Here is a 16,978-nt window from a genome sequence, read left to right on the forward strand (position 1 = left end):
CATACAGTGCGAGCAGCCGATTAAGCGCTCAAACACTAACAAACTGACAAGATTTTTCGCTGTCTATAGCCGGGTACCCATTCTCACCTGGGTTAAGTGAGGAAAATTCGTGTAAAGTGCCTTTCCCAAGGACACAACGTCGGGCCCTTGACGGGATTCGAACCCACGACCTTACGGTTGCGAGTCCGAGAGCCTAACCACTAGGCTACCGACGCCACATATAAGAGAGGAGAGATAAGAACGACAAATGTTTGATCGTAAAGAAGGAGCAAACCACACCAGAGCACCCATCAACCCGCCACCTGGATGGGTTGAACAAATAAAAACAAAGAACGAAAGAACATCTTTAAAACATTTTAAAGTTTATTAATCATGTTATGAACACTAGAACCTGAATAACATACTATTAATAGTACTATCTTGAAGTCTTATTCTAAAGGGAAGGAGTAAAAGTAAAAGTGAGTAATGACTGATATAATTGCAGTGATAATACCAGCATACAATTCAGCATACAAAACAAGAGAAAGCTCGCTCTTGGGTAAACAACAGAGATCAGACACAGATGACGGAAAGTTCAACCAAGAAGTTGGACACTTTTCACACAGCAGCGCATATCAGTGAAGTCACCAAAATATCACACATTCAAAATAGCACTTTGCAACATAAACATGACACTCACTTCTCGGTCTCCCTATCCACTCTCTGCAGTACATGTAGAACAGTTTCTATCAAGGAAGGCATAACGAAGGTAAGTGACTAAGTTCCCTTTTACAAAGTGAGAAGAATTTCTCAGAGCTGTACAAGATCTATATAAAGGAAATCATTCTTGTTAATATTAAAAATTCTCAGACCGCATCACAAACTAATAATCTACTAATTAGCGTAGTTGTCAAACAGAACATCACATAAAAATTGTGGACCGAAAATGAAATAGCACACCTTGATTAACAACATAAATATGGGACGACCCACTTAAAACAAATGGGGAAAAAGAGGGCTGTCAAAATAAAATGAGGAAAAAGTACAACGGTTTAAATAGAAAAGTGAAGAGAAATTAAACAGAAGAAACATGTACATGTATAACGAGAACAGAGAAGTAAGTGACAAGAAATGATACTCGAACACAGGCTGTTAAGGACGTAAGTAGGAAATATTTCAATGGACTAATGAGATGTTTTATCAGATGGTCAGAATACAGAATAATGTTTGTTTTAAAAATAACAAGACAGAAAAAACTCTAATTTAAAGAAAGAAAAGGACCACCAATTCTCAAAGAAGTACAACATGCCACTAAGAAAATGAAACAAGGAACAGCTACAAGGTCAGATAATAATATTACATGTATTCCAGTGGATATTATTTGCTACATTATGAGAATTGAGTTCGCCTATTCAAATGACAACAAAGCTCTAAAATTATGTTCGGGACAGGAGATATATTTTGGAAAGTCAGTCTATACAACTTTGCCTTAATCACCAGGTGCCAAAGAATGTGAGTTGTATAATTATAAGCCTTACGAGTCATTTAATTAAAATTTTACTGGGGAAACAAATTAAAGTAATTATTTTGTAGACGTTTTACGCCCTCAGTGACACCGTTTAGACCATTTAGGGGGCGGGCTTCAACCCTTCCAGTGTCAGTGTCAGGACCTTCGCGGAATAACAGAGGTAAAGCGTCCTAGTACAGTGGAGTCCACTTATAAGTTATAACGAGTCCTGAAACAACGAGAAGTCTGTTATAAAGACACTATTCTAAAACCCCGTTTTTTCTCCTTCTTTATCTTTGTAAATAAAATACTGCTATTGCGCAATCAGACCGTCACGCAAGTCGGTTATAATGGAATATTGCTGCTGCTGTGCACAGCGCACAGACCAATTAAACATATTATAAAACCTTGCCAGTTGAGAAAGTTGTTGGTGATCCAGCGAAACAAAGAATGGGAGAGCCCACGCGAACCAACAATGAAGGTCAGAGCGAATGAGTGGGGAGGGTGTGGCAGAACGCATCGCGTGATAGGCCAGCTCAGTCTAGATTATCTAGGCATACCGTGCCTCTCACTTCTCTGGTGCGGGATGGAGAGGTCACAATGCTGTGATAGATGGATGGAGTGAATGTGTGACGTACGCAAGCAGACGCAACGCACCACAGAGTGTGGTGGGGTGAGGGACAACACAGCGGGCGAGTAAGCCTTGAGCTAGAGCCCCTTCTTTCTGATCGCCAAGGCCGATTTGTCAACATTGCTAGTGCTAGAGAAAGAAACCTGATTCGATTTTTTATCAAGTAAGATCTAGCCTAGAGATCATGTTGAACAAATCATCATCAGGGGAAATACAAAAAGGAATAAACAGAACGCCAAACTCATAGATTATTAGGCCTACTTTACTATTTCCCTTGAATTTATTACTGGATCCCTTGTAACGAGAATCCTGCTATGAACGGACATTTCGAACCATCTCGTTATAACAGGATTCCACTGTACTACCAGAAAGACGGAGATATTTTATTTTAAAAATGCTCCCCACCCCTGTTGGTGGCGTTGTAAGGAATTGGATTGCATGTAAAATCGACAATGTATATGATTGTCTGTTTCATTTGAGGAACAATTTTTCAGGCTTTTTGTTTATTTATGACTATGAGCATTTATGTGACTTAAACTTAAACTGTTAAATATGACCTTATGCAGTTGCGAGCGCCGTAAAACCTTTACTAAAACCAACAAAGTGTGAAATAATTGTTTTTCAAAAGGGTAGTGGCGGGTATTATTCTTCGTGGAGAAGAACGAGTTGGAACCAGGGCATTGAGCTGCAGTGGGCTGTAGTAATATAATATATACATGATATATGCTGCCCCCATGTAAATGGCCGGCCTCTCCATGTGCGCCGATCAATACAGTTTGTGTACGCAGACACCAACATGACTTTTATTCATTGAGCTGACCATGCAGTTAATGTGAGGAGACGTGGCGAGTTAGGCTATAAATAACAACATATGTCTGTCCTCAGAGAAATTCGCGCAGGCAACCCGCAAGTTGCGCGCGCAACTTTTACCGTCAGCGCAACTTTTGCGCAACTTTTACCATTTTCGTGGATTCGCTAATTTTAAGCCAATTTCCCGCAAAATTTGGAAAAATAATAATAAAATGTAATTAAAAACACCGAAATCTTCTTCCATAACTAAAAATAACGACGCCAAGGGGGACAATTCGCTCCTTTGCACTACGGGGCACGGGGTGCCCGCCGCCGCCCAATGACCCGGACCGGTTCAGGTCGGGTCGGGATGATCGCCCGACTCGTCGCCTGAAAACAACGTGTTTGTTTTGTAACAACGAGTCGGGCGCGATCGACTTGTGCCACGATAGCCGCTTTGCACCATTAATCTAGCGAGCAAACCGACCCAATAGTCTTGTTTGGACTGAATCAGCTTCTTTCTAGTCTAGCTAGATCTAGATCTAGAGTCACGACCCCCTTCGTGGGACACCTCCCTCAAAGGGACACTGTCTGAATCGAGTCGGTTTGATCGCGTCTCGTTAAAATTCCGCGGCTTTCAGCAGCCCAGTTTTGGTTTAGATCCAATCTAGACATATTTTTCTTGGATCTGCAAGAGTGGCAGCCTTCTCGTGACTTAACTTTTCTTGTGAGACCTTTTTTTTCTTCTCAGTCGAGCAATGGCCGCCGCCATTTTTACTACTTTCATTTCTTTTGTGTGAAAGTTCATAAAGGTACTGTGAATGACATCATAAGTTTAAAATAGCAACAACTGGCCCAAAGGGTCTTCCTGAAACCTAATAATAGTGTCAGCCAGGGTTTTTTTCCTCCAATCAACTACTGTCCCGAGATTTTGGCTGTCCCATGTGAGGGGTACTGTCTGTCACTATGGAACCCTAGATGGGCCAGCTCCCCAGTTTAGGGTGTGAAGCCCTAGATGGGCCAGTTTTCAATATTCTAGTGCTATCCCCTGTACCTAACATGGGACAGGCGGCCCATTAAAGGTATTGGTTTTAATGTGGGACAGGTCCAGTACTGCTGGACCCATATATGGGACGGCTTCCTATATATGGGACAGCTGCCACATGGTTTTAGTTTTGAACTTATTGTAACAGCTACTCTGTTCAAGTTACATGGGACAATTTTTAATGTTAATTCTTGAAAGTAACCCTTCAGTCTACAGAGAGAAACAGTGGTACTGATACACTTATGTTTAAGTGGGACAAATTGGCATTGATCACTGAACTTTCATGCTGGAGCGGGGTTTTTTCTCCAGCACTATGGCACCATCAAAGCGCCTTGCCAACTCTGAGGATGTCATCCAGGCTACAATGGATGCTGTTCAGCCCCCCCCCAAATGAGCTTTATGGAAGCCTTCAAGCAGTATTAAAATGTATTCCCACAATCAACCATCCAAAACAGAATTAAGGGCATCACATCCGTTCGCAACCATTCAAGGGCAGTCTTGACAGCAGGAACAAAAGAGAGTGCCAGAAGGGGTTTTGGACGCACTTAACAAGTGCGGTACAGACAGTACTTAATGCCAATCCCAGTGTCAAGAATCCCTCCAGAGAACAAGCCAGGGAAGAAATGGTTTGCTTTATTTAGAGACAAATGGATGCCATTTCAATCAGAACACCCCAAGCTCTTGGGAGCCAGAGTGCGTCGGTCACAAAAGAAAAAAAAATTTGAACTGGTTTGAAAAAGCAAAACAAGACATTAGCAAAGTTGACCCAGGTTTGCTCAAGTGTCCAGAGAGGATTTACAAGTATCAAAAGTGTCCTGCACCATGTGTTGTGAAATTGTTACGGCATGCATGTTTGTTGGGAGCATGATGATAGATTTCTAGATCTAGATCTATATGTCATTGTTCAGTGTATCAGTACCACTGTTGACTGTTTTTAAAAGTGAAAATGAAATTTACATGCACAAATGAAAGCAGAACATCAAGCAATGAAATTACAGGTTGAGTTTGAGTACATTAGTGTCCCAACAAGCTGGAAACTAGGGGTGTCCCATATTGGGTGCCTTAGTGTCCCATGTGAGGAGCCTGTCCCATTTGGGGGGTAATTAGGATTTTCTGACACTGTCCCAAAAAAGGTTGGATTACTAACATAAAAAACCAAGTGCCAAGCATGGGACACCCCTCACATGGTCCAAGGGCATGTTACTCTTCATAACAGCACTGAAAGAAAAACATTGATAACTGGATTTGAGTCTGAGAGTGATTTTCCCTAAGTGGGTAGCCAGAGACACTAAAATATAGAGACAGGAAACGAGGCCTCGCGGTCCGCGACAACAGTGCATTTGCGAACGTGACCGCTGAGACGCGAGCTAAAAATAACCAGGCGCGGTATCGACAGCGAAGCGCGTCTCGTCTAGCGGGGCCTAGGCCTAGCTTTCTGCGGCTTAGGCCTAGCGCAATCAGAGAACTGGCCAAGGTTGCATTTGTAAACAATGCCTCTACAATTCTATACTCTTCTGGTCTACAGAAAAGGTTACACATGTTGATGAAAACAGGACAACAGATTTTAAAATTGAATTCTAGATCTAGGCCAAGTTATAAAATAGGCCTAATGTCGATCTGGCATAAAACCAAAACATGTCTTGATAATGTAGACCGAAAACGAGATCTAGAATCTACATCTAGAATCTACATCTAGATTATCTAGAGATCTAATTATCTAGTCGACAGTGTCAGTAGTTACATAAGAAAAAAAGTCATCTGGACTCTAGATCTAGATTCTAGATCTATAGGTTTCCAGCATAATAAAAATATGCCTGCCTTAGCCTAAATACACGCGTTGATCTAGATATCTAGCCTACAACATAAGCAGTTTAATTTAAGATAGCCTAATAAAGGTTAATACATTTTTACTTATTTTACTAATTAGTTACATAGCCCTGCACGGGGTCTGTGGGTAGGGAAGAGTTGGAGAGGAAAGAAAGAGAGCATGCAATAGCATATAGATCTATGCCTATAGGCAGTGATGAGAAAAGGCAACAGACTAGAAATAGAAAACAGATTTAGTTTTGTGTAGCCTACGCTAGGCATATATGGATAAAAACAGGAATACAAAGTGACAGATCGAACTCACTAGAGGCCTATATATATATATATATATATATATATATATATATATATATATATATATATATATATATATATATATATATGTGTGTGTGTGTGTGTGTGTGTGTGTGTGTGTGTGTGTGTGTGTGTGTGTGTGTGTGTGTGTATATATACATAAACATGTATAATGCATCTTTCATGGATTAATAGCACTTTACTGAAACTGGCTCTTACAATTAAGTGGGTGGATGTGACAGTCTTTCTTAGACTGTTTTGCTGTATGCATTGTCTCTTGCTGATTCTTTTGTATATTATGTCCATACTTCTCTGTCAGGCACATAAATTTGGGACATTACAAAATTCAAGGGTGGTCCTGACAGGGTCAAACTAGCACTTTCTTACTTAATAATAATTAAGTAAGCTTTGTAATTTCTTTGTCTCTTTAATTTTGTTACATTATTCCGTAGTACATTTATTACAGCAGGGCATTGTCTTCTTAGATGTCAAGTTTTTTTTTCCCTTCCACTTTTAATTTCTTCTTCAAAACTCTCACACCACATTGCAGACACTATTAGAGCTTGAATTTTAAAAAAAAATTAAATACTAATTATGTTTCACTACTCTATCTAGTCAGTTCTGCAGAGGTGGAGTCAAAGCGCCACATAGCCTACAGAATCAGATGCAGTCTCAGGTCTACAGTGTGAGTGAGCGTGTGTGTGTGTGTGTGTGTGTGTGTGTGTGTGTGTGTGTGTGTGTGTGTGTGTGTGTGTGTGTGTGTGTGTGTTGGGGTCCCCCCCCCCCAAATCAATATGAAGGCGATGATAATGTAATTTTTAACTTTAAAAAAATGGAACTATCAGTCTCAAACTGATGAAGAAATAATGGGGAACTCAGTGCTGGGTTATCCCCAAAAAATTCTTTCAGATCACTTGAAACACTTTTTTTTTGTTGCGTGTTTTCATTTCTTTTTTTAGGAGGGGGGGGGGGGGGGCTTTACTGCGCCTGTGACAGCATAGGTCTCATATGAACAGGCAGGGCACATTAAACTTTTTCAGTTTGGTAAGAATTTTTAATTTTGCCCAGGTGGGGGCCAAAGCTTAGCCTACTCTTTTGATTTTAAGAACACCAAGGGATCCTTAACTTGAGCAACTTACGGGACCTCCGAGATTTTTCGCCCTTATCCAAGAAGGCTATGTGTTAGATCAGGTGACTGAAAGACAGCAGTCAGATAGAAGGGGCCAATGAGTGGCAGTAGTACAAATGTAGTAGTAGTAAAGGCTGCAGAAAGAGCCAGGAGCCCCAGATGCGCCAGAGGAGGAGTCAAAAGGCGTGTGTGAGTGGGGGAGGGGGGCAGAAAGTGAGGAGGAAAAACAGACGACAGAACTTAGAGCTGGGCGGTGAAAAGAGAAAACTTTAGAGAAGAAAAATGTCTGTCCCAGTCATGTTTCAAACCTATTGAATGAGAGGCAAACACTACCCAGGCTCTAAACACTGTAGACCACGATCAGAGCCCCCAGAAAAACGTGTTTTATTCGCTAGCTATAGATCTAGTAAGGTTTAACAATGTTTCGTCCTCCTGCCCATGCACTGGCATGACGTGACGAACTAGGCTAATCGACTGCACTGTCGCCTGTGCTGTGAAGAAGTAGAGGAAGGAGTGTAGTGGAGGCAAACATTATACATGTAATAGGTCTATGCTATGATAATAAGGCCCAGGGGTAGATATAGACCTATCTAGATCTAGATCTGGTCCTAGTAGACCCACTGCATTAATTAGGCCCTTACTTCTAGACCTAGACTCTAGATCTAGATCTAGATCTAGATCTAGATCTAGATCTAGATCTAGATTTAGTACTAATTGACCTGGACACTGATACTAGATCTACAATCTATTATCTAATTTAGATCTAGAGATCTAGATCTAGATATCTATATCTCTAGGATTCTAGGTCTAGAGTCTAGGTATTCTAGATCTAGTCTAGATCTAGATTCTAGATCTAGACTCTAGATCTAGATGTGGATGTAGATCTAGATTCTAGATCTCTAATCTAGATCTAGATCTAGTTAGGCCTACACAAGAGAAAAACGATATCAAGTAAGGTTAATGAAAAAGTACAAGTGCAAATTCTTACATTTCAGGGTCCTTTGGAAAGCTAAATAATGCTAGGTCTGGTATTTATGCGATCTGGAATTGGCACGGACGCAGACTGCCGCAAAACACCACTTACACTTGCAGGTGACTTGCGACTGCCGACAGCCGCCATTAGCTTTGTTTACCGCGCCTCGTTTCACAATCAGCTGGTGACCTGGATACGCGAAAAGAGGCCTCGTTTCCTGTCTCTATATTTTAGTGTCTCTGGGGTAGCTTAGTGGCCCATGAGTGGGGTCGTCAGTGACTCTAGATCTACAGTAAAGCAATCGTAAACACGGTCGTCTGATTACATTGTACTTAGCTTGCTTGGTTCCGTATAGCACCAGGTAGATAGATCTAGTACATGTATAAAAATTTGTGAAAGACTTTAATCTTAGGCTAGGAGGTTAGATCTAGAAATAGATCGATTAATCCAGAAAACCCCTGAAGGGTACGTTCAAATAATATCATCTTACGCCAGGGAAAAAAAGGGGTGGGGGGGGAGTCTTTGACTTATCAAAAGTAAAGTGTAAGAAAGAGGGGGGGGGAGTCATTGACTTATCAAAAGTAAAGTGTAAGAAAGAGGGGGGAGGGGGATTGAACCAATGTAAGATTACCATTATGTAAGGTGAAAAAAAATAATAAAGGAAAATATAATCTATGACAACTTAATTTTTTTAAGAGCATAAAAAGAGAGTAAATACACTATTCACTTAGAATAAGTTCGAGCGGTAAGACTGCATTGTGGCGATACAGTGGGCCTCGACCGGCATGCAAGCACGATATATAATGTCATCTCGCACTTTATACACTGGTAGGTATCTGGGCTACATGACATGTAGATCTAGTCTAATTTTGATTACACCGGTGCGGTCAAGTGGTAAAATGACACCGTAAGTTTTTTCTGGAAAAGTTCCGCTTGAGCCGTATTTAATTATTATGTCACAAGTGCGTATGCATGTTTTTCATGAATACTATAATCAATAATTTAAAAGTAAAGCGCATAGAAGAGTCATATCTGCCCAACGTCAGCGAGAGTTTAAGGACCTGACGCATGTGTCAGTGCACAAACTGTTTTTGTACACCATGCAACCTACATGCAGTTTTTTTTTTTTTTTTTTGGTAGACATTCACATTTATCTTCTATTTTTGATCTAACAAAACTCATATTGGTTACTTTTGATTGCAATGAGCTAGCAACAGTGTATTCCAATAGTTCCGTGACATTGTTTTAGCTATACACGTCTTGCAACTTTTCTTGCAACTTTCGCTAATTTTTCTTGCAACTTTTTGCAACTTTTGCTATTTTCAAATGCAACTTTCTCTGAGGACAGACATGTATATAAACTACGCAGTGCTTTCACATCCCTTCTTTTTAACGTTTATCCTTCTGTTTACTTGTTTGTTTGTTTGTTTGTTTTGGGAGCTTGTTGGTGCTTTTAATAATATTATGTTGTGAAATGGGAGAAGAGAATGCACATTAACCCAGCCAGTTATTTTCATATTCACTTTCATTTAAATTTCATATTTTTAATAAAGATGGAGGCTTTGTTTGCGTTGGCCATGCAACTGATGGTGGGTTGTTGGTTTATTCTTTTTAAAGAAAGTCCTACCAGAGACGCCTCTACTGGGCCCATACTCTTTTTCAAAGGAGACAATATATTAATGTAACAAGTCTTAGTACAAGGAAATATCATCAGCTTCTTGAACAACTCCCCAAAGATGAAATCAAACGCATCTCATATTTATGAATGCCCGACCATTGTTTGTTGACGCATAGGCCTACTCAATTTCTGTAATTTTCTCCTTCATTTTGTCACATAAAGCTGGTTGTTCTGTCACTGCTGCAATCAAAATCTCGTCCATTATAATTGTATCATCTGTCCGCACTTGTGCTAGTGGTGCTACAAGGCGAATCACCGATACAGCCCTGTCCTCATTAAGCGAAATGGATTTTTTTTTTAAACCGGGAGAAACATTAGGTGCACAATAAAAGTCAAGCTCAGTGATTCTGTGAGGGGGGACCATTGCGCTCGGTCGTTTTTTTTAATTATAGGTGAATAGGTGATATCCCTGTCTCTCGCTGAGAACGTGAAAAAAATGGGGAAGGAAATTTTATGTGAAGCCACTGCATGATTTATAGTATAGATCAAGCCTTTATTGTGCAGGCCATCTTCCTGAGGTATGGAGAATTATTAGAGACAGAATAACCCCAGGCTGTCGTCCTTGCAGACACCATCATGGTCACGACAGTCAACATTATCGACCAACCGGTCCGTTCATGAAGGAAACAAAGGGCCAATATTGGCTGACGTCTTTAATGGGTTTGGACGTGAGCCAAAAACGCAACAACTGTCACAACTGAGCCGGGAAACTGGCGACATGAATTTGGGGGGGACCAAAACAAACAACGTCACAAATCAATAAACGATAACAGAAATTAACACACAGTAGTGATGATTCTGTAAATACAGAATGCTGCTTCAAGAGGCGAGACAAAGCTATAAAACAATAGAAATAAAATTCGATAAACTTGATAACAGATCCAGAGGAAACAATAAAATTTAATTTTTACGATGAGTAAGTTCAAAACCCAACGAGAACTCGGAATAAAACAGAGCACTTTGCATATATAAAGAATTATTTGAGAAAAACTTAAAATAGAGAGGGATGCGCTGATAGAGCGTGCACAAAGAGTCGGCAGCTACGAGTACGAGAGTGTCTCTCTCCCAATACCATTGTGGTTATTAAATTCTTCAACTTTTAGAACATCAATGGGCGACGACAGAGTGACAGTCCTTTAAACTTATCCGTACGCCTGGGTGGGGTCATTTGTACCCCCGGGGTTGTATTCTTCGCATTTTAGAATACTTCTCGTGCGAAGATCTCTTTGAAACTTTCAGTATTTCTTAAAAAAATCGTTTTGACAGACTGCTATGCAAAGCGTACGGATCTGATTACCGAATAAATTTCCTCTTTGGAAAGTGGTGGTACAGATTTCCCCACGTCGTATGGATACGATAGTAAAACACGTCGTACGGATAGGGTTAAACTTTACGTGAGAGTTAGGGAAACTCTCAGTCAGGCAGCGCCAGACCACGAGGGGAGGGCAGGGGAGGTGATCTTCCATCATCTCATAATAGTAATAGACGGTGAGAACTACAACTGGGACACGAATTTGTTGGATTCTTTTTTTTTAATTCTGGTGCCTTTTTTACGTCCCTATCAATACAATTTAGATTATTAAGGAGGCAGAATTCGCCCTTGCCTGGAAAAAAGGGCAGCACATACCTTGGTAAAAGCATATGCTCAAGAAATCAACATCAAAATACCAAGAGAGAGACAAAAAGAAGTCAGACAAGAGGAAAGAAGGAAAAGAAGTACAAGAAACACCCCGGAAGCAATGGAGAAGGACATCACCATGGAAGAGCTGAAGAAAGCAATATAAATCAACTAAAGCAAAGAAAATCACCAGGCCCCGGTGAAATTACAAATGAAATGTTACAACACCTGAGCAACACAGCCTCACAGACTCTTCTGGATATATTCAACTAAAGATGGGGAAATGGGCAAGTACCCCAGTGCTGGAAAGAAGCAACGATGATCCCGATCCTCAAGCCAGGGAAAAGAAAGGCACAACCATTAAGTTATTGACCTATCAGCCTTACAAGCTGTGTATGTAAGACAATAGAGCGCATCACAGCTTGCAGTAGTGGTACCTAGAGGCACAACACATCCTAGTACCAGAACAAGCTGGATTCCATCAGTTCAGGAGCACAGAGGACCAAACAACTTACTTGTCCCAAGTTATAAAGTATAAAGGACTCCTTCCAGGCACAGAAAGTGATGCTAGCAACATTTATTGATCTACAAAAAAGCGTTTGACAAGGTTTGGAAGGACGGTCTATTAGTCAAGCTCCTCAGAAGTGGTATCCAAGACAACATGTACCAATGGACCAAATCCTATCTACACAACCGAAGAGCACGTGTGCTGGTGGATGGATATCAAGGACATAAAATGCTGCTGCGACAAGGAGTACCCCAAGGTAGAGTCATGTCACCTTTGCTCTTTATCCTCTTCATCAATGACCTAATGAAAAAACTGCCCAAAGGAATACATGCCACATTGTATGCAGACGACCTGGTTCTTTGGTGGTCTGAGGAATTCGTCACTACTGCCACATATCGCATGCAACTAGCACTGGACAAACTCACTACATGGACAAAAACCTGGTGTGTAACCGTAAACAAAGAAAAGTCCTCTGCTACACTCTTCACTCTCAGCCAGGCTGAGCCAAAAAAAACTCACATTGGATAAAAAAAAAACTTAAAGTTTGAGAATCAACAGAAGTATCTTGGAATAATCTTTGACAAGCGTCTCACATGAAAACAACACATTCAAAATGCAGAAACTAAAGCCAGGAAGAAGCTTAACATCATGAGAAAACTTGCAGGGACTCAGTGGGGAGCAAATGAGAAAACACTTAGACAGGTCTATCTAGGCGCAATCAGGCCCCACCTCGAGTACGGATCCAGTGCATGGATGACTGCAGCACAGACTCACAAATACACTCTGGAAAAAGTGCAAAACCAGGCTCTCCGAATTATCACTGGAGCAATGAGGTCAACACCTATAGAAAAGATGGAACAAACAACATCTATAGTGGCCCCACAGAGGAGATGGAAATGCAAGGCCCTCATACAGTACACCAAGGCCACAGCTATGGAGGATCAAATAATGCACACAAGAACAGCCAGATCAAACACCAGAAGACTTAAAAGATCCAACTTCATCATGACTGAAAAATTCAAAGATCCCTACAAGGCCATTTACCAGCCACAGTGAACATGCTGAACCACACCCCAGAGGCACCACCATGGGAAAAGAAAAACACAAACATAATTATTTACATGTCCATTCCTATGTTCACCACAAAAGATGACCACAGCGACCAGAGCAAGAAATCCCTCATCCTGTCCATGCTTGAAGAAAGATACCCTCGAGAAGCATGGATAAAGATCTATACGGACGGATCTGCCACTGATAATGTGAAAAGAGGAGGAGCCGGAGTGAAAGTACAGTTCCCAAATGGACGACGACAAGCAGAGGCAGTCCCAACAGGGCGACATGGTACAAACTACAGGGCAGAGACGGAGGCTCTAATACATGCAGCAAACATCATCAAGAATGTGGTAGACCCCCAAAGCCAAGTAGTATTCCTAACTGAGGCCATGTCAGTACTGCAGGCAATCACAGCCGGCAAACTACATGTACCAAGGCTACGAGAAGTAATTGAGGACATCCCATGTCTGAGGACCATGCTGCAGTGGATTCCATCACACTGTGGTATTTTAGGAAATGAGCAGGCAGACAGGATGGCCAAACTAGGAGCACAGAAAGAGCAACCAGACAACAGCGTAAACTACACAGAAATAAAAACTATTCTAAATACCCTATTTAAAGCACCACAGACACCAGATAGCTGCCATGAGCTGCCCCGCCAAGAACAGGTGATTATCTTCCGACTACGAACCCAACACACAAGACTGAGACAACACATGTACAGACGTTTTAAAACTAGCACAATCACCAAAATGCCAGTGTGGAGAGGCGGACCAAACTGTGGAACACATCCTTCAGCACTGCAAGACACACAGGGCCCTGAGACAGGAAACATGGCCAACCCCACTGACACTGCAAGAGAAGCTATACGGGCCGACAGATGAACTGAGCAGGACGGCCCAATTTATGACAGATACCAAACTGCAAGTGTGATGCGATCGAGAAGAAGAAGAAGACCCTACCTGTCAGGGGCAACCCTGTTTGAGAGGGATACAATGCGCCAGCAGAAAGACCGATATACTTGATAAAAATTCTCCTAACACGGGAATCGAACTCTGGTCTTCTGCGTGCGATGGCCAAGCTACACCAGAAACGCCGCATGGGATGAGGAGGCACACGTCATCAAGCGTTATCTACACATACATATTATATGTCAGTGGTCTGAACTTTCGCAGGACGAAAGGTTCTATTCCAGGTGTCCGTGAAAGTGAACCATCAGGAAGATGTAGGGGGTATAGATGTGTCTCTTGGTGTAGACAGACAGCCATAGATGTGTCTCTTGGTGTAGACAGACAGCCATAGATGTGTCTCTTGGTGTAGACAGACAGCCATAGATGTGTCTCTTGGTGTAGACAGACAGACGTATCTAAACTCACTGCGTCTTCCTGATGGCCCGGCTGTTCCACATTGACCGTTATGGCGGGGAAACGTCCAAGAAGCAGGGCAGCAAAGTGCAAAAATCAGCCGAATCATTCACATCGTCATACAAGCTCTAAAATTAGCATATATAACCCTTATGACATGCATATTTTTTCAAAATGGCCGCCATTTTTCAAGATGGCCACCATTGCCGGTATACGCTACCATATAATGTCACACAGCATGAGGCAGTAGAGCAAATTATATGATTTTGGTGTCAAATTATATGTAATCAACCATGAAGAATCCAAATTTACATATGCGTACATGATAATCACCACCTTAATAGGCTTTTGGAACATATTATAACAATGACAATGGAGTTAGCTGTTCTGCTATTCATCAGGTCTCAAAAAAAATCCGACTTCAATCTCTACCGCCAGGCCTTATGGCATCTGAGTGAAATTTTCAGATGTTTCACTTACAAACTATCGTTGTTTACATAAATTTATATGTCACATACATCCAGATGTCATGGGAATGGAGTTGCAGTTTTCATGGGAAAAAACTGCTAGTTGCTCATGCCTCATGTACTAGCACTGTATCCCCTCTTGAAGACTGTATGTTTTGACATATAAGGCCGTGAAGGATTGTGAAGATAAAGATGTACTGTAAACGGCCTAGAATACTTTGATTCATGTTAATCAAATATCACAGTCAGGGAAATGCGCACTGATAGTGCGAGGGTGCTCTTTCCTTCACAACAGTGTCTGGAAAAAGATTTTGAAGATTGGCTTTTTATTTGTTTCCAAGGTCAATAGCCCGCAAACCATGATTCTACATCAGTTTTCTCTGCACCACTCTGGTGAAGATGTACACATTGTCAAAAAAAGTGTGACAAAACAACGAGTCTGGGAATTAAATTGTGAAAGAGTTGATTGAGTATGCAAAGGGTAATCCAGGACTTTCCTGCAGCAGCAGGAGACTTGCAGAGGATCCCGAGAGACTAAACACAAACTTCCCTCATTACTCCAAATTTTGTGAGCCTAAACCTGGAGCAAAGAAGCAGCGGTCCATGATTATGAGGGCTTAAAAAAAAAAACAGACAAGGTTTCAAAAGGAACCAGACTTGTTATTAGTGTAGGTGTAAGCACTGCAAGGTACATTTGTGCATTCCCCAATGTTTTGAGAATTACCATATAAAATGTGTGAATAAACGTTGAACTTATTATACTAACAATACACACAAACAAACTAACAGCAATAAATGTGAGTAGAAATGTTGAATTCACTTGTGGTTGTTTGATGTATGATACAAGTTTCTAGCTTCAGAAGTGTGCCTTTTATCACTGTTTTTCCAACTCTAACTCTAACCTGTGCCAGTGTGGTGTGAGAAAAATAATCCGCCACAAAGGAGGGGGGGAGGGGGAGGGATTAAAGTCAGTAAGAAAAGCCCACTCTAAGGGTTATGATACACATATGTCTCATGAACATAGTGACAACACATACATCATCATCAGGTTTACCAATCAGCATTTTTGCACACTAAACATCACACAGCTGAGCACAATATTTTGAATTTTGAATAGATTCAGTTATAGTTTATGGCAAGTCAGCGTAGCTAAAGGTTTTATTCCAACCAAGAACAGATTAAAACAACCCTAATAGGGAAAGAAGTAGAAGGAAGAAACCACACCAAAGCTTTAACTATAAAAAAAGATAATGGTAAACTTAAAATTAAACAGAACAAAACAGGTCTCTAATTCCTAGATGCAGTGGCACAATGGTAAGCTTTGGCACTGCGCAAAACTCTAAGATGAGACTATATTTTCACTGGCAAGGAAGGAAATTGTGTTCCACCTGGGAATGTGCCGTTTTAAAGTATAATCTTTTCTTCGGTACCCGGCGAAACTGGAGATGACAGCAGTACCTCATATACATGGTAGTTTCCAATTGTTTGTTCTTGAAATAAGAATTACATATCTACAAGCAACATAAATCATAATATATTTATGAAAATAAATAAAATAAGTCTGTCATTCTTAAATGAACTAAATGCCGTGAAGTTCAAAAATGGAAGTGAGGGTTATGATGCATTCTACAGCATTATCTTTTTCTCGGTCTCAGGGGCAAACAGTCAACGTCTTCACGCCGGTGACCCTTCTGCACTTCACCATAATACAGTGCACTCTCAAGGTTTCGAAGCATTCTCCAGTGATATCCTGAACAAGAAATGTGACTGAAAGTAATACACCGTGAGCAAAAATGACGATATTTTCAGTTTGTCATCTCCCAGCAAACAACCTAGACTGAGAAGCCCAATCTATGAATTTCCAAACATTTTTTTTTATCAAAACGAAAGGAGTGAAGAGGCACAACATGAAAAGGTTAAGAATGCTCTTAATGTTCAACTTATTATTTTATCAATCTGTTCTCCCTGATTTTTGTTCCTTTTCTTTGAAATAAATCAAATGAATCCAAATTTCTTTACACAGTGAGTACTTGACACAAACTTTACAACAGATTATCATGAAAACACAACTGAGCCTACATGAACAACTGAGAGACTAATTTCAAAAATATGAAAA

The 16,978-nt window shown here is 40.9% G+C and overlaps 1 protein-coding gene across 1 annotated transcript in view; it reads right to left on the minus strand.

The window, feature by feature from the left end:
• Positions 1 to 15,501: 15,501 nt before the first annotated feature.
• Positions 15,502 to 16,978, minus strand: part of LOC101846668 (MMS19 nucleotide excision repair protein homolog) — a 32,212-nt gene continuing 30,735 nt past the window's right edge. The window contains exon 26 of the mRNA XM_005103682.3: positions 15,502 to 16,612. Coding sequence (XP_005103739.1) covers positions 16,582 to 16,612 — 31 coding nt within the window. The 3' untranslated portion in view covers positions 15,502 to 16,581. The remainder of the gene's footprint in view (positions 16,613 to 16,978) is intronic.

The sequence above is a fragment of the Aplysia californica genome, unplaced genomic scaffold (genome assembly GCF_000002075.1).
Source record: "Aplysia californica isolate F4 #8 unplaced genomic scaffold, AplCal3.0 scaffold00386, whole genome shotgun sequence".
Taxonomy (NCBI): domain Eukaryota; kingdom Metazoa; phylum Mollusca; class Gastropoda; order Aplysiida; family Aplysiidae; genus Aplysia; species Aplysia californica.